General features: G+C 39.2%; 1 protein-coding gene across 9 annotated transcripts in view; it reads left to right on the top strand.

Moving 5' to 3' along the window:
* Positions 1-17,205, top strand: part of triob (trio Rho guanine nucleotide exchange factor b) — a 121,418-nt gene that overhangs the window by 70,278 nt on the left and 33,935 nt on the right. For all 9 annotated transcript variants that reach the window (XR_004332295.1, XM_032517632.1, XM_032517635.1 and 6 more), the window contains 15 exons: positions 21-136; positions 1,475-1,597; positions 2,064-2,258; positions 2,772-2,887; positions 3,473-3,539; positions 3,913-4,022; positions 4,195-4,264; positions 4,462-4,551; positions 5,180-5,272; positions 5,425-5,536; positions 5,845-6,035; positions 7,038-7,139; positions 8,093-8,232; positions 8,519-8,618; positions 11,591-11,843. Coding sequence is in view for 8 of the 9 variants with exons in the window: in XM_032517632.1 (XP_032373523.1) it covers positions 21-136; positions 1,475-1,597; positions 2,064-2,258; positions 2,772-2,887; positions 3,473-3,539; positions 3,913-4,022; positions 4,195-4,264; positions 4,462-4,551; positions 5,180-5,272; positions 5,425-5,536; positions 5,845-6,035; positions 7,038-7,139; positions 8,093-8,232; positions 8,519-8,618; positions 11,591-11,843 (1,878 nt within the window). In the remaining variant the exon portion in view is untranslated. The remainder of the gene's footprint in view (positions 1-20; positions 137-1,474; positions 1,598-2,063; positions 2,259-2,771; positions 2,888-3,472; positions 3,540-3,912; positions 4,023-4,194; positions 4,265-4,461; positions 4,552-5,179; positions 5,273-5,424; positions 5,537-5,844; positions 6,036-7,037; positions 7,140-8,092; positions 8,233-8,518; positions 8,619-11,590; positions 11,844-17,205) is intronic.

The following is a 17,205-nucleotide window of genomic DNA, read 5'->3' as shown; positions in this document are numbered from 1 at the left end:
TGCTTGTGTTGCATCATCAGATATCTTGAACGAGTTGCTGCAGAGAGAGAACAGAGTGCTCCACTTCTGGACCATGAGGAAGCGGAGGCTGGATCAGTGCCAGCAATATGTAGTGTTTGAACGCAGCGCCAAACAGGTGTGTCCTAATGTTTATGTGTGCATTTGCAAAAAGCCCAATTTGGAGAAATGCTGAGCAAATGGGTACATTGTATCAGTCAGTTCACTACAGACGGAGTAAGTAGAAACAAGCTTCATACCTGTTAGTGATTGGCTTCTGTTTGTAAAAATCAGCCAACTGTCTCAGTTTGCTTACATACTTTTTTTTAAATCAAGCAGATATTTTTCTTGGTAATGATACATTTCAAATATACTGGAAATTATATAAGCTGGCAGACATTTACAACAATAACAGTCTTGAAGACGGCTATCATTATGTGGCCTAGTAAATTTAGTCTCCAACCCTTCATTTTTACTCCTCAGGCAGTACTGAACATTTCAACCACTGACTTTTGTATTGTAAAGATTTTCTGTGTTTAAGAAGAATATGATAATGGATTAAGTGAAAAATACTCAATTTTTCTCAGTCAAACAAGTCTCCAATCAGATATTGTTCAAAGATCCCTTTGAGATGGACAGAGTTTGGATATACCTGTTTTCAGTAGCACTCCACAGACTGAGCTGACATGTCGAGTTTTTATTTAAACATGACTTTGACAGTTTGAAACTCTTTATTTTCAAGAAGCCAAAGCAAATTAGAATCTGTGGGGTTTAAGTTCTCAACTCTGCCCTTGTGTACCAGGTCTAACACTGTTTATATATGGAAACATTGCTCCCTCTTGTGGTGTTTGGATAGCACAGCAAAGGCACACAGCAATGCGCTTAGCCCATAAAATCAGATGACATCATAGATGTTTCTAGGACATGGCTATTCTAGGGTGATATAGGTATTATCCCCACGGCCCAAATGCTTTCTGGTCTCACAGTTGGACTGGACCAGTTCTGCCACTTCTGGTCAAGGCCTGCAGGCCCAGTTATAAAGTACACACAAAAGAATAGAAACTACTGTAAATAGGACCTTTGGAAACTGAATGCTATAATTGTTACATTTTCAATAGGTGGTAACAGATTGTTAAATATCTAATTCCTGTACAATATTGTTTTCTCAAAAAAATTGAATGTCACATTTCCTAATCCTGAATTACCATGAATGTGATCGGAATGTAAAATGGATTTGTGAAGTTAAACTTAACAGTGGAAAATGCTATGCATTTCAAACCCTGATCAGTTCAAAGTTTAACAAATGTCCTACTAGATAGGAGAGTATGAAGGGAAGGATGGTGAGTTTAAGTATACAAAATACACATTGTAATTTAATTGTAGTTTTATAAGTTTCAAGTGTATATATTTGTACTGGGTCTTTAGACTTGTGTTAAATTGTATAAATGTACTCACTTGTGATTGGTCGTGTCCTCAGGCCCTGGAGTGGATTCATGACACTGGGGAGTTTTACCTGTCCACACACACATCCACCGGCTCCAGCATTCACCACACACAGGAGCTGCTAAAAGAGCACGAAGACTTCCAGATCACAGCAAAGGTGTGTGTGTGTGTGTGTGTGTGCGTGTGTGTGTGTGTGTGTGTGTGTGTGTGTGTGTGTGTGTGTGTGTGTGTGTGTGTCTGTGTGTGTGTCTGTGTGTGGGTATGATTATCTTTTGGGATCTATCACTGTGTAGAAGAAGGTGGGAATGATGGTGACTGTATACTTTGTGTTGTATTTGTGTGCCTGTTGCTCTTCTCGTTGTGTTGCGTTGTGTGTATGTCTGCACAGTCCTGCGCTCTTCTGTGAGGCCCATTCCCAGGGCAGCGTATTGTCCCGTGTCCTCATTGCTGTGTCACTGTTATTGTGTTAGAGAATAAGCTATTGTGTCCATTAAGCAACACACTGATTCCTAACTCTCTCCCTCCCCCTCTCTTTCTCTCTACCTTTCCTTCACCGGCACTGGCTCTCTGCGGCCACCTCTCTTTTCTCTCTGTCCCCTCCCTAAATGTCTCTCTATTGACAGCAAACCAAAGAGCGAGTAAAGCTGTTGATCCAGCTGGCGGATGGGTTTTGTGACAAGGGCCATGCCCATGCCCTGGAGATAAAAAAATGGGTGTCCTCAGTGGACAAGCGCTACAGGGACTTCTCTCTCCGCATGGACAAATACCGAACCTGCCTGGAAACTGCGCTTGGCATTTCTTCAGACTCCAACAAGGCTGTGAGTGCACACCATTGATACCAATCAAAAACGAATACAGATATCATCTCTGTCCTTCCTAATGTTTCATTTTTTACAAACTCTATTAATTTGCTTTATCCTAAACCTTGAATTGAAGCTCTATAAGGAAAGACCATAGAGAGTTACAGATGCTGATAAAGTCCATGTCTGGCACAGGTTTTAGTAATAATGATATAATCTTGGCCTCTAGCCTTTCTAGAGTGAGATTAAAACAAAATCATGTTTTATGTGATAAATGTAATCCTACAACCAACCCCTGGCTTTAATTGTATTGTAGTTTCAAGAGAAGGAGCTTGCAGCAGGTGGTCGGATGTAGATAGATACTGGAGACTGTCGATCACTCATGTCCCTATATAAACTCCATCTCCCAACAGCTCAGTTTAATGAACTGGTGCTAAGAGAAAGCAAATATGTCACACATTGGTGTGTTGACTAGTGAATCACCACCATGCCTGTTATACGCAGACATGAAAGCCACTGTCTTCTTTTCAGAGTAAAGAGCTGCAACTGGACATCATCCCAGCCAGTGCTCCAGGGTCAGAGGTCAAGTTGAGGGATGCTGCCCATGAACTCAACGAAGAGAAGAGGAAGTCAGCGCGAAGGAAAGAGTAAATGCAACAGATATTTTTCTTGGCACACTCGCTCCCGATTCCCACCCGATGTTCAGCATCACAGGTTTCCTACACAGGCCTGGAAAAGTGCCTGGATGAATAATTCAGTAATTTCCTGCAAACATATGAAAGCATATTATTTTTCAGTCTGATTAACAATTTATGGCTGCGGACAGGCTTTCATTTGAAATAGTTTTGGTTAATGATAACGTGTAGTTTACTGTCAAATTAACCTGAGAACATGAGCGCATAGCAAACACTGAAATCGTTGAATCCAATCAGGTGTGTAAACAAATGAAGATATCATTTATTGTACAAGTGAGAGGAGGGAGAGTAGAAATGTCCCTTATAAGCATTTATCACGAGATGTTTGGGTGTTCCTGATGCTGTATAAAATATCTTTGTTAATTCAAGGGTTTATGGGGTAATTAGCTCAACACAAACAAATGCTTAGTGTTTTTCTTTTCTTTTCTACATACTAGTCATCACCACAGGTTTTTTATATTTATTTATGTTTGTTTTAACTACAGCACCTGACCATGTTCACCAGTGTCTCCTCTCCGAATGTGCATGTCCTTTCAGATTTATAATGGCTGAGCTGATTCAAACAGAGAAAGCCTACGTCAGAGACCTACGGGAGTGTATGGATGTAAGTATTGGAGCCAACACACACAGAGCCATCAACATTTACCTACTTTCGTAACCTTGTTTACATAATTTTCATTTTTTTACACAATTAGGTGTTCTCTGACTTGTAGTAATATGACTGTTGTCAAATGTAGCTTCATTGCCTCTGCTATAACTTTTAAAATGTTTGTTTTAATATTTTGTTCTTATGAGCATATTTCTTAAAACATATATATATATATATATATATATACATATATGTATATATATATACATATATGTATGTATATAAATATGTAATGTGATGATCAGACGCTCTTACATCCGACAAGTTGGTAAAGAGAGATTTCTATTCAATTCATTTTGCGTGTGTGTGTGTGTGTGTGTGCGTGCAGACATACCTGTGGGAGATGACCAGTGGTGTGGAGGAGATTCCTCCTGGAATTGTCAACAAGGAACACATCATCTTTGGGAACATGCAGGACCTCTACGAGTTTCATCACAAGTCAGTAGAGCTTGATCTGCAAGATTCTGTATTCTTTACCATCAACATCTGCTAATTTGGTTTAAGATTATACATTTTAAGTTTAAATTTATTTTTCAGAAGTGGTACACATATGTGTTTCTCAGCGTGTGTTTTGATCGTTCCTCATTTGAAACTTTCTGTCTTTGTACAGTATCTTCCTGAAGGAGTTGGAGAAGTATGAGCAACTTCCAGAGGATGTCGGCCATTGTTTCGTGACTTGGGTAAGAGATCTAAGAGTTGTTGCTTTTATATTTCAGTTTGTATTTTTGTTCCTTGGCTATATCTTTTCTTCTATGTGACTAGGTCCATTTTTAGTTCAAATAACAAAATGTATACAAATACAATAGACCTATAAAGTATGCATCCAAGACTACTGATGATTTGTTATTAAAGCACTAGTTTTATTTCTCCTGCTCAGGCTGATAAGTTCCAGATGTATGTGAACTACTGTAAGAACAAGCCTGACTCCACTCAGCTCATCCTGGAACATGCTGGACCCTACTTTGATGTAAGTAACTACCAATACTGCTTGGTCTATAATAAGCTAAACTAAAATAAGATAAGATAGACTTCATTGATCCCACAATGGAGAAATTTACTTGTCACAACAGCTCAGTGCAGCACAACAAATAACAAAAATACACATTAAATATAAATAGGATTAAAAAAAAACAAAAAAAAGAATAAAAAATAGGAAATAGAAGAGAGAAGAAATTTATAACGGACATATGTACACTACAATTGCATTTTGTAGTTACAGGTGGGAAGAATATATAAACAGATGGATATACATGCAAATATGAAAAGGCAAATTCTATATGTCATTATTTACACGTGGGGAGAATAGGTGTACTGATATACAGATGATTAAACAGATGAATATGAGATGACATATTGCATAGGTTTACGGTAAAATGGACAGAGTAATAAATAAATAACTAGTGCAGAATATTTTGTAGTGTTGGCCCAGTTATTTTGTTATAAGCTGTGATAATCGAGTCAGAATGAGTGATATTTTATTGATTTTTTCCATTTTGTAATACAACTCTTAAGGCTTGTCTGTATAGTACATTAGTTAGAATAACAAAGAATGTAGACTCTGTAAGACATGTCTGTTTTCCTATTTTGATTTGAAGGAAATCCAGCAAAGACATCGCCTGGCCAACTCCATCTCCTCTTATCTGATCAAACCAGTCCAGAGAATCACTAAATACCAGCTCCTTCTCAAGGTACAACATGCCTTAAAATAAAAGGAAATGGAAGAATATCTGGGTTAGCCTTACTCACTTTGTGCAGGCAAAACGAGGCATACAGTAGGAACATGAATGTGTTCTTTTCTTCTTCTTTTAAATGTTTAAATGTTTGTGTTCTTCTGTTGAAGGAGTTGTTGACATGCTGTGAGGAGGGTAAAGGTGAGATAAAGGATGGTCTTGAAGTCATGCTCAGTGTCCCCAAGAGAGCCAATGATGCCATGCACCTCTCTATGCTGGATGGTGGGTATACACTGAGCAAACCCCTCACATACACACGCTGTTAATGGAACTATTTTTTTTTTTTATAGTCACCTGTACAATTGTTCACCATTTGTGATCTAAGGTTCTGATGATTCAGATTAATTGAACTTTTACTTTACTTTTGTAAATCTAATCACTTACATTTAGCGCAAATTACTCAGCACTCAGTCAGCAGTACTTCATTAAACCTCCCTCCATTTCCCACCCACTGACATGTTTGTACATACTGTACACACATGCAAACACCCCTAAATGGCTCTTTTCATCCTCTGCCTTTACTTCCCCAGGGTTTGATGGTAACATAGACTCCCAGGGAGAGTTGATACTTCAGGAGTCCTTCCAGGTATGGGATCCCAAGACTCTGATCCGGAAGGGTCGCGACCGACACCTCTTCCTCTTTGAGATGTCCCTGGTCCTTAGCAAAGAAGTCAAAGACTCCAACGGGCGCAGCAAGTACCTCTACAAGAGCAAGCTCTTTGTAAGTAATGTACTGTTTGATGTCAATGTAGTTGTAAAATGATGTGTCCTGATTGCAGCTTGTATTGCTCATGTTATCAGACTCTTCCTTGGGTCAGGTTTTATTGGGTCAAATCAAATTAAAGATATATCAATTCAATACATCCATATATCCATATCTTGCAACTGTCGCAGTGCATCTCAGTGCAGCGCAAAGCAAGTGTCTTGGGTAGTTTAACACCGACGCAGTTGTTAATTTCCTGTCCAGCGCCCACGTTGTTTAAATAGCAAATGCACCTGCTCCCATCTTACGGCAATGGACGTGCTGGTCTTACTGGGAGGTGTGCTCAGGTGAATTATTGCCATATTGCTATCTTGAGGCAGCGGGAAGTGATTGCGCCATTGAACAACAAAAACCTGGTCTAAAGTCAGTAATGCAGCATTTCATTGTTATTTTAACAGCAAATTAGTAAAATGTGCCTAAGCTCGTGTACAGCACGCCCACACTATGCTTGGCACAGACGCAGGGAAGCGCAGGAGCACACAAACTAAAAATGCTACTCTTAAAAATATGACGGTGTAAATCCGCCATCATTATAGCAAAAGCGCCTGGTTCTTAAAGGGAATTGGAGATGAAACTCTGATTGGTTGATTGCATGTTGATTGCAAAACACACCTATGAATTAATGAAGACACCCTTTTAAACCATGCGCCCAGCGCACGGACCTTTTTTCTGCCCTCAAACTAGCAATAATGGATTTAGACACGCCCTAAAGGCACCTGTGCCATGCGCTTCACACCCTGCACTTTGATTGTTAAAATAGGGCCCTGAGTCTGGCCCAAAAGTGTGAACTAAAGACCCGGATGGTTCAGGATTGATCCTTGGTTTTTGGGTCAGCTGGAAGACTGGATGACACACATTGTTTTTATTCGGGTTGCAAATTGTAATGGAATTATTAGAATATCATGTATATACAGTACAAAATGTATTGTTGTATGTAATCTTTGTTATTCACCCCCTCAGACATCAGAGCTTGGAGTGACAGAACATGTGGAAGGTGATCCTTGTAAGTTTGCCCTGTGGGTGGGCAGAACCCCGACTTCAGACAACAAGATCGTTCTCAAGGTATCAAGATGTTGATTTTAATGGTGAAGATAATGGTGTTTGATCTCTGCAATCATATTTACATTACCAATGTAAATTTAAATGAACAGCTTTTTCTTCTTTTAAATATTTTATAACAGTATCTGATCTAATTCCTACATAATCCCCAAGAAAGTTCACTTCCTAAGTGTTACTTTATGCTACTAATCACACAGAAACATTAGCATAGCAGCTGATGGGTCAAAATCCAAACTCACTTGCAACTTGGTAGTTCTCACGCAGTGAGTCAGAAGCAATGTTTTACGCCGAGTGTGTGTAGATGTAAATGTGTTTGTTTTTGAGACTGACAGAGAGAGAAAGACAAACACTTGGTGGATATATGAGAATGTTTAATGTCTAAATATGTGCTGTACAGCTATCTGTCTTATTACATAACTTCTGATGACCATCTTAATCTTTGTCTTATGTAACTGCAGCCTTGGTGCTGATTGTTGCTAAGGGAAGGAAGACACAGACAAGAATACTTATATGTTAAATACAGTGTTGCTTTGGCTCAGTGATATTAATAAATAGAAGGCTGATAATAAGCTTCTTTCTGTGGAACCCTAAGTGGAGTATAGGTGACACAGTTGTCGTCATTTCACTTTGTGTCTGAATATGGGCATTTGATTCAAGTACAAGATTGCAGGGATCAAAGCAATCATGGGATCAGAGAAAACTATATAATTGCTAAATTAGACCTGATACGGTATTATGGGTCAACAATTAATTCATTCAGGCCAAGTGAACAGGGCAACAGCTTTTATTTTTCTCCGCTGTTCACATCTTGAGTTGTTGATTTAATGTTCTGTTTGTGTCTGTATAGGAAAGAGCAGAAGATATAAAGAACTGGCTACTCTACTGACATAATACCTGTACGTACTAGAACCTTTAAACTTAACCTTTGTCTGACCCAATCATGTGTTGTGTCCCAGGCTTCTAGTATTGAGAACAAGCAGGACTGGATCAAACACATTCGGGAGGTCATCCAGGAGCGAACTGTCCACCTACGTGGAGCTCTAAAGGAGCCCATCCACATCCCTAAAGCCACCACAGCTAAACATAAAGGCAGACGGTAACTAAACAGTGTATTAACACAGTGTGTCCAGTATCCTGTAAATGTATTTTGTATGTGTAACAAATTTTTGAAAATAAATACACTAGTAAATGTAAAAACAATGTTAATCAGTTTTGCAATCATGACATTTAAAACACTGCAGAAAAACAAAAGTGGCACTACAGAGCAAGCACAGTATATCAACTCAATAATCAATATAATAGCTATAGAAAAGATATATAAAACTTAAGTATTATTAATAATAGTAATAATAGATGACAGTAATGATAATGTCTGTCTGCAGGGACGGAGAGGAGCTGGACAGCCAGGGAGATGCCAGCAGCCAACCAGATACCATCTCCATCGCCTCACGTACATCCCAGAACACGCTGGACAGTGATAAGGTAGGACCACACACACAATACCCAGGCTCCATAATGTATAGGACTTTAGTGATACACAAATTAATTTAAATGTTTTCCTTTCCATTTCCATGCCACATTATTCAGTTAAGTCCGTCAGTATGTAGCTAATCTGTCATTGGTTCTTATTATGCCACCACACACCAGAAGCTGCAACCTGGTTAGATGCAGGAAATTCTTCTCAAGTTGTTTCCTGTGAAAGTGTTTAATTGTGTTAGGAGTAAGAAACAGTCCATCTGACAGAGCAGAGTGTGTTTGTGTGTGTGTGTGTGTGTGTGTGTGTGTGTGTGTGTGTGTGTGTGTGTGTGTGTGTGCGCACGCGTGCACGCGTGTGTTTGTTAGCTTTACAGTTGCTCATACTGAGCGTAGGAGGAAAGGCCTTCTGTGGTGCTATTACAAGATAAAACCACACACAAACACACACACACACACAAACCAGCACACATAGATACAAAAATATTCCCATACTTTTAAGTGAAATTATTTATAAACTGTAGCAGTAGACATTTCTGTAATCAGGAAAATTAGAAAATTAGCTTAGCGTGTTCACTGTCACTGTTCCCTGTTAGCACAAAGCACAGCTCTGTGGTTGTCTCATGTGGCATAAAACCAATTTGTAAAGGTGAGGAGGTGAGCTGGGTGTGTGTGTGTGTGCGTGAGTGCATGTGTGTGTGCGTGCGTGCTTATGTTCACGTGTGTTTCAAAACTATCACACTAGGTAATTTGTCATTGTTCCGTCAGTTAAGTGCATACATACAAGCATAAACATTTCAAACACACAATAACTATGAACTAACTGACTACGAATTTTGCATTTCAATCTCAGTTTTTGAATGCTTCTCTCTCTGTGAGGACTCTCTGTGAGACCTCTCATTCAAAAGGCAGTGACAGTGGTGCGTTTGTGTTAGTGTGTGTGTGTCCATGTTCCTGTGTGTGTCTCTGATTTAGTGACTGACTTGTGTGTCAGCAGCTTCTTCAGCCTCCCACGCTCTCTTCACAGAGGATACTCGTCTGTATGCCAGACAGGAGAGCACAATAGTTTTAAGTCCTTACAGCTATCAATCTTCGTAGAAATATTCCCGCAATTTTCTTTTCTTCTAATTTTCTGGAGTTGGTTTTGTTTATCAATGGACATTAGCGAGCTAAATTGTGGCGACACTTGTTTAAAGACAAGAATGGATTAACTGCTTCACTCTGGGGAAGCGCCACGCAACAGGGATTCGTTTAAGCTTCATTAGTCAGATTGTAAGGACCCACAGAGGAGTGCTGTTGACCGTGGATGGCAGCAACTTTTCTTTTGGCCTTGTGATGTTATTATGGTTCAGGATTGTAATTATCTTGGGCTGTTTTCCCAGGGGAAATATTCCATAACAAGTTAAATCAATTGCACTGTTTTCCAGACAGTTTATGCTTACCTAGTGAGCAACTTACTGTTGTGATTAAGGACATGTTCAGGGGATAACTGTAAAAAAAAAAAGAGTGCTGTAAAGATTTCTTGCTCTTTGGGACTTCTCTTGCAATGAGGGAGTGGAAAACAATGGAGAAGCTGGAGGACAGGATCTCACATCCCGTTTCACAACTCCTTAGCTCTCTGGCTTTACCACACTATCAAAGGGTATGTTAAATATTCTGTGATTTGCAGTATTTGAAAACAAGACAAGAAAAAAGCTCTACTGTGACATTTTAACAGTGAACATCTTTGTAATGATCAGTGCAATTTATGTCAGATAGAAAGGACACAATACACTTGCAACACTATACATTTCAACACTAGAAATAGGAAACACATGTCTAATTTAAGCAGCAGTAAACCTGGGATGTGTAAAGCATGATATGTGTGGATGATTTTTAGTCTGCTGGGTATGTGGATATTTTTAACTGTGTCTAATAGTATAAGATGTTTCTCATCTGCCATTATGTCATATTTAGTATAAATGCTCACAAGGTGATTAGAATCATTTAAGGTTTTATGACTCAAAATTCTTTGCTATAACGTTTTCTTGGACATTTACCATAAAATACAGAATTATACAGAATACCTAATTAGGTCTGTTGCTAAGTACAGCAGAAGACAAGTTACAGATGTTTGGACATATGTGATGTTTATTCGCATTTGCAAGTTCAATAAAGACAATTTATTTTAACTTTTTCCCAGACAATAAGAAATCAGATCGTCAGACTGACGTTTTGTTCAGTTATGCTGGAATGAGTCAACAATCATCAGTGGATGTGAACTTTAACTGTACAGTGCAGCTGGAGTACTTGTGCTGTTATCAAAGGATTTTGTATGGGAATATTTGCTTTTTTTTCCCTGAGAGCCCATTCATCCCATTTGGTGATGGCAGAAGTAATTTTACTGAATGACAGTAATGTAGGAAGTATTCAGATCCTTTACTTAATTAAACAAATTGAGAGAAGAAGTTTAAAGTGACATGAGAAGAAAATAAAGTACACCTCATATTTGTTGTAGAATATTTAAGTAAATGTACTTTAGTTACATACCACCACTGCTGAATGGCCATGGTTGTTTGCATTAGCTTATAGTACCAGGTTCTTATGTTGTATATTTTTAAAAACTGAAATTTACCATCTATAGTGGAGCTTGCAGGGATACAACACTGGATTGTCCTGTGTGCTGGTAATCCGTTCAGGCTGGACGTGATACGTACAGTATAAACGGTAGCTTGAAAAATCAATGTTTTCCAAGAGGATTCTCCTCCCTCGTTAGTCAATATAGCAACAATCAAATCCCAGTTTATTACTACATACAGGTACATGCTAACTGTATTTAGTTGCTTGTGATTTTGTTTTATCACTTGTTGGATACAATTTATCCTCACAAATAGCATGTGGAACTTGCATTCATGCTTTGTGCAAGCATGTGAACAGTAGAACTAAATTGAACAAATATCAGCATTTGTTTAATAGGTTTTCACATCTTTCTTCCTTTTCAGCTGTCCGGTGGCTGTGAGTTGACAGTGGTGATCCATGACTTTATTGCCAGTAATGGCAGTAGCAGCGGGGAGCTGACGGTGCGGCGAGGCCAGACTGTGGAGGTTCTGGAGCGACTTCACGACAAGCCAGACTGGTGCCTGGTGAGGACCACAGATCGCTCTCCAGCCCAGGAGGGCATCGTACCCTGCTCCATGCTATGTATCGCTCACTCCAGGTCCTCCATGGAGATGGAGGGGCTCTTTAACCACAAAGGTAGGATGACAACGTTTTCATACACACTGGCCGGTGGAGTGAGAGTTATTTTGTCATATTGAGGAACATCTGGACACATCAGAACATTAGGAAAAGCTAATTGGATGTAGTTCATGTTTGAAAATGGCGTAGTTGGCCTGCAGAATCTTATCACACCCAACTCCTTGTCACATCCATGCACATATGGAGACTTGGAACATTTAGGAAAGCTAATCGGATGTGTTTGGAAACATTTCATTGGTGAGCTGCAGAACCTTCACTTCTCACCAAACAGTTGCTTGGGAAAGCATGTATGTGTATTTCTAGGTGTTGCTATGCAACTTTGGAAGAACCGCTTGAAGCACAGCTCTCTTTTAATTATCTCAAAATAATTTCAACCTTTAAATTCCCAGCACTCCACAGATTGTGTCACTGCCAGTATTCCTTATATTGTCTTCAACATGCAATAGCATGGCCTTGATTATAACAAACATGAAATATGAAACTGCCTTGTGAAGATGCAACCCTGAAAGAAATGATGTCAGAATCTGCATCTGTTTAGAACCCAAAGAGTTTTATTAAGACCAGTCCACAATGTGGTTACCAATGTTTTTTTCCACAGTCTATGTGTGTGCTTTACCATCACACCAGCTCTGGTTACTTACTGTTAAATCATGCCCTGCCAGCAAATTAACTCATAATTACCAACACAACAGATTACTGTTGGAATGTCCACCAATTCTTAATAGTGATAAAGGGTTATAGCCTGCTTTTAGTATCCAATATAACATATTTTGCTTAATAACAGTAATGCCTTGGAGTGAAAGCTAGATCATGATGGCTGTGTCTTGTTGACTTCATACTATCCTTTTGATACTTTCATGCTTGAAAGTCAACCTTGACTGAGACTGGGACTCCCTGAGTATGCATTTGGTTCAAGTTCTTTGACAAAGTCAGAATAGCTGCTTCAGGTTACTGTGTAGATCATGTCAGACCCTGGTGCTATCAAGTTCTATATTCTTGTGCACTGTTGTTGGATGTGCTTTGTGATGGTGACTGGTTCCTTCATTGGGTAAACTGTTTTCCACTCTGATATGATGCAATGACATCTGCTGTCTTACTGTTTCTCACTCAGCCTAGGCTAATGCAGCCATTTTAATGAAATTGTATCTCTCTGCACTGCACCTGGGATATGTAAGGCATTGGTCTTGATCTCATCTCTCTCTCTCTCTCTATCGTTCTCTCTTCTAGATAGATAAATAGGTACTGTGTTTACTATATTTACTTATACCATACATACACACATACACACAAACATACATACATGCATACACACATACACATACATACATACATACATACATACATACATACATACATACATACATACATACATACTGTATATTTAGATTTGTAAGATTTCTCTTATGACCAAAATAAACTTGGATATCTTAATCTGGACAGTGTTGCTGAACAAAGAATAAATATTGCTAACAGAAGGACTCTATACACAGACCTGACCCTCATTCGACACTTGTCGGTTGAGATATGAGCTGCTGGTATCATGTCTTGACAAAGGTTTCTACTTGTGACTTTCCCTCTTTGAACTGAAAGAGTGGGTGAGAGCTGCTTGTTTCTATGGTAATAAAGCATACACATATTTTGCTGGCAGCCCTGTATGAGAAAGGTTTGCATTTGCATTTAAAATTATAGGATACTCGGATTATACAAACAGGTGCTCACAACTTTGGAATTAGCTGAATGATTTACTAGCAAAGTGTTGAAGAAGGGTAGAATTTCCCAACTACTTGCTTGACTGCAGCTTCACTGTTTCTCCTCTCTTTTCTCGCTTATGCAGCCTCTTGTTTTATCTGGCTTTCCTTGGTCCTTTGGTTGCGCCTAACCAGCCCTCACTGTTTTTATCTGTGTGTTTGTGTGGCCAGTAGGAGTGATGAAAAGGAGCGTCTCACTGCATGGGGTTTCTGTGGTTAATAAAGACTGTTGCTGAGGATGAGAAAGACAAGGATGACAAAAAACGTCTTTGCTACTTTGTCAGCCTTTTGTATTTACTGACCAACCATATAGGCCACTTTGTCAAAAGTTGTGGAAGGGTGGCAGTTTAGCGGATTAGTGCTCTCCGGGAAATCTCCCCCTTGCTGTGTCTCTCAAGCAGGAATAATTAACTGTTGGGGGACAATGTCTGTGTCTGGAATAACAGAATAGAGTTGATTCAATGGTTCACATACAGTAGGATTAGCCCGCAAAGTGAATAGCTGGCAGCTGGTTGTCTGGTCAGATTAAGATGTGAACTACTGTTATTCTCTCATTCACACATATGTGAGAATATGTGAATGTGAGTATAACAGTAGTTCACTCTTAAGTCCTGTGTTGCTCAGCTAGCTGCTGAAACCTGTGCAAACCTACACATTCCTGTTGAAATTAAGTTTAGACCACTTTCCCTTACACACTAATCACATTTTCAGTTTGATTACTGGAATTCCCCCGTTTACCAAAGCATGCAGGTTGACATAACGAAATAAATACTAATTTGGTACACACTTAATAACATTGTTAGTAATAAAAAGGACTCTTTAAGAAGCAGGCCAGTGTATGTACAAGTGTGTGCGTGTTCTTACAGGAGAGAGTGTGTTTAGAACCTAGGGAGACAAACACACACACAGTTAAACAGGGAGATCTTTGTGCATTTAGCCTGCATAGCTACTCCGGAGCACACTGTTTCAGATCTATTGAAGATGCCTAGTTGTAACAGAGTGTAAAATATATAGAATAAGTAGCAATAAAAAACTCAGACTTTAAAAAAGAAAAAGAAAATTGGAGATTCCGAAGTTCAGAAAAACTGAAATTTCTAACCATCTACTAAATGTTTTCCAGTGACTATTTTCCTGTACTCTTGGATTTCATAACCAAGTCTATATTTGTTCTAAGCATACTGCACAACTTGTATACATCCTAATGCTTGTAAAATATGCAACCACCCACACAAACTGAGTGGGTGCTTCTACAAAGGATAATACGGTAGATGTGCTGCATGTTTGCAGACATCCCCTTGGAACAGCGAGGCACAGTGGAGGCTTGCCCAGTATCCTCATCCCCACTCTCTCTCTCTCTCTCTCTCTCTCTCTCTCTCTCTCTCTCTAGGATAGGAGATACAGAGAGAGAGTGAGAGAAAACATCCTACTCTCTAATGCTGCATTTGACTTTTTCTTTTTCCTCACACTGGACTTTACACTTTCTCTCTTTGGGATTTCAGCGACGCAGTTGCTAAAACATATTTAGGTTTTGCATAGGAATTGAAAGTTGTATCTGTGGATATGCTGTGAGGGAATATTTAAATTCAGAATCCCAGGGGCGTGATATTTGACATGGCCCGTGGAATTGAGTCCTTAGTGTCTCTAAACCCATTTTGCTCCATGGATTCAGCACAGGGAGGACACTCTGACAACTGCAAGTTCTGGCTGCTGGACCTGGGTAGGTCTGTCATTCATGTGTGAAACATGAGTAGCAGTATAATTTGTAGAATATAAGCAAAGAATTCTTTTAATTTTAATTTTAAAAACACTATTCTATTTTATGATTCTGACAGAATTATAGAGAGTTTGGGCAGAAAAAGTGTTCTCTTGCTCTAGTTCAGCAGTTTGATATTATTGTTTAGTCGTCGTATCGTGTTTAAGACTGTTTTGCCAGTTTATCCTTGTTTGTTGTACATTCTACATCAGCTATTTTCAATTGGGTTTAATGCAGAGGGCATTCACTAATAAAGTGTGGATTATGTTGTGGCATTATGGCAGTGAAAGTAATTTGGTGAATGCATCGTTATGTGATGAGATATTAAATCTACTAAAATCCCATCAACAAGATTATATCTTTGTGCCTATCTGAGTGCAAGTTCAGGCGGGTGCTGTACAGATGGGGAGAGGGTGTTATTGTAGACCCCAGGGAGAAAAGACAATAAAAAGGTCAAATAGAATAGAATAGAATCGGAAAATAAGGAGCTTCTCACATTTCTTTTCTTTGTCATGTTTTAACCGTTCTCTGTCATATACAGTATGATAAGGCCTTGAGAAAAACATCAGACTAATTTTGCCAGAATATGTAGTGGGTGGTCTCTAAACTCTCCCAAATCTCCCATCCCAACTCCACGCCCTCCCTGACTATGGCTGTTGGTGCCAAGCCCTCTCCAGCATTGTCTACATGTTTATAGAGCAGCTAGCCGAACCCCTGGAGCTTTCATACACCATGCACCTCCACCCCTAAAATCTTGTCTCCAACCACAACAACTGATAATTGTGTGCGTTTGTGTGTTTGTACGACTTCTTCTGGGAAAGATAAGGCCACACTAAAGCTGCTCCCCTGGTGACACCTCTGGAATCCCAGGCATGCCTATGTGGAGCTGTGCAGACTTTTGGGATCACTCCCGTTGTACTACAGCCCCTCCCCTCCATCCTATTCTGAGACACAGGCACACACACACAGTCATAAATCTATCATGTTCTTTGCGGTAGCATGAATGAGCAATGATTGAATTATGATAGCGTGTTGGTTGCTTGCAGATAAATTACCAAACATCTGAAGATGCAGTGGAGAGCATCTGGTGGACTCTTGGTGGGTCTGTTCTCAGGGATATCAGCCCACAGAGTTCAACTGAGTGGTAGTAGTATTAGGAAGGAAAATACAAATCTGATTTACCTTTGCATGTTAGTAGATTTTACAAAGTTTGAATGTCTACACATGCGTTTAAAGTATATGTTGCAAATTTGTACATGCATGCTTGGGCGTTTATTATATGTAAACACATTTTTCCTGTGACAAACACTAATGATACCATTACCATGAAGATATGCAAGTGTGTGACTCCAAAGATCATCATAGTTGTCTCAGCAGACAAATCTCACAAATTAACCAGCAAGTGAAAGAGATTCCTCCAATCCAAAATTGCTACGAAGATGCTAGTTTACTAATTGAGTCAGTATAATTAATTAAGCAAAGGTGAATATATTACTATACACTTAAAGCCTGTCATTGGAAAACTAGAGAATTTGGCTTAATTCTCAAAACATTTTAAAATGTTGACTATGAGAAGAGGAGACATGTACGGTTATAACCACAGATGCATATATATATAATTGTTTATGTATTGGGTATATGGGAACTCTGCATTTGTAATTTACAAGTACAAGGTTAGATGATGGGAGTAATGGAACCAGATCTAATTTAAATGTAAACTTTCATATAAAAAACAATGATTAAATGAGGACAAACTCTTAGCCAGATTCATCTCCCTGCAAATAAACTATGTAGCCATTTTTGTTTCCCATGAGTGGCGTGTGTGTGTGTGTGTGCGTGTGCGTGTGCGTGTGCGTGT

The sequence above is a fragment of the Etheostoma spectabile genome, chromosome 6 (assembly GCF_008692095.1).
Source record: "Etheostoma spectabile isolate EspeVRDwgs_2016 chromosome 6, UIUC_Espe_1.0, whole genome shotgun sequence".
Lineage (NCBI taxonomy): Eukaryota > Metazoa > Chordata > Actinopteri > Perciformes > Percidae > Etheostoma > Etheostoma spectabile.
Note: the sequence above shows the minus strand (reverse complement) of the source record. Positions and strands in the feature narration are given on the sequence as shown.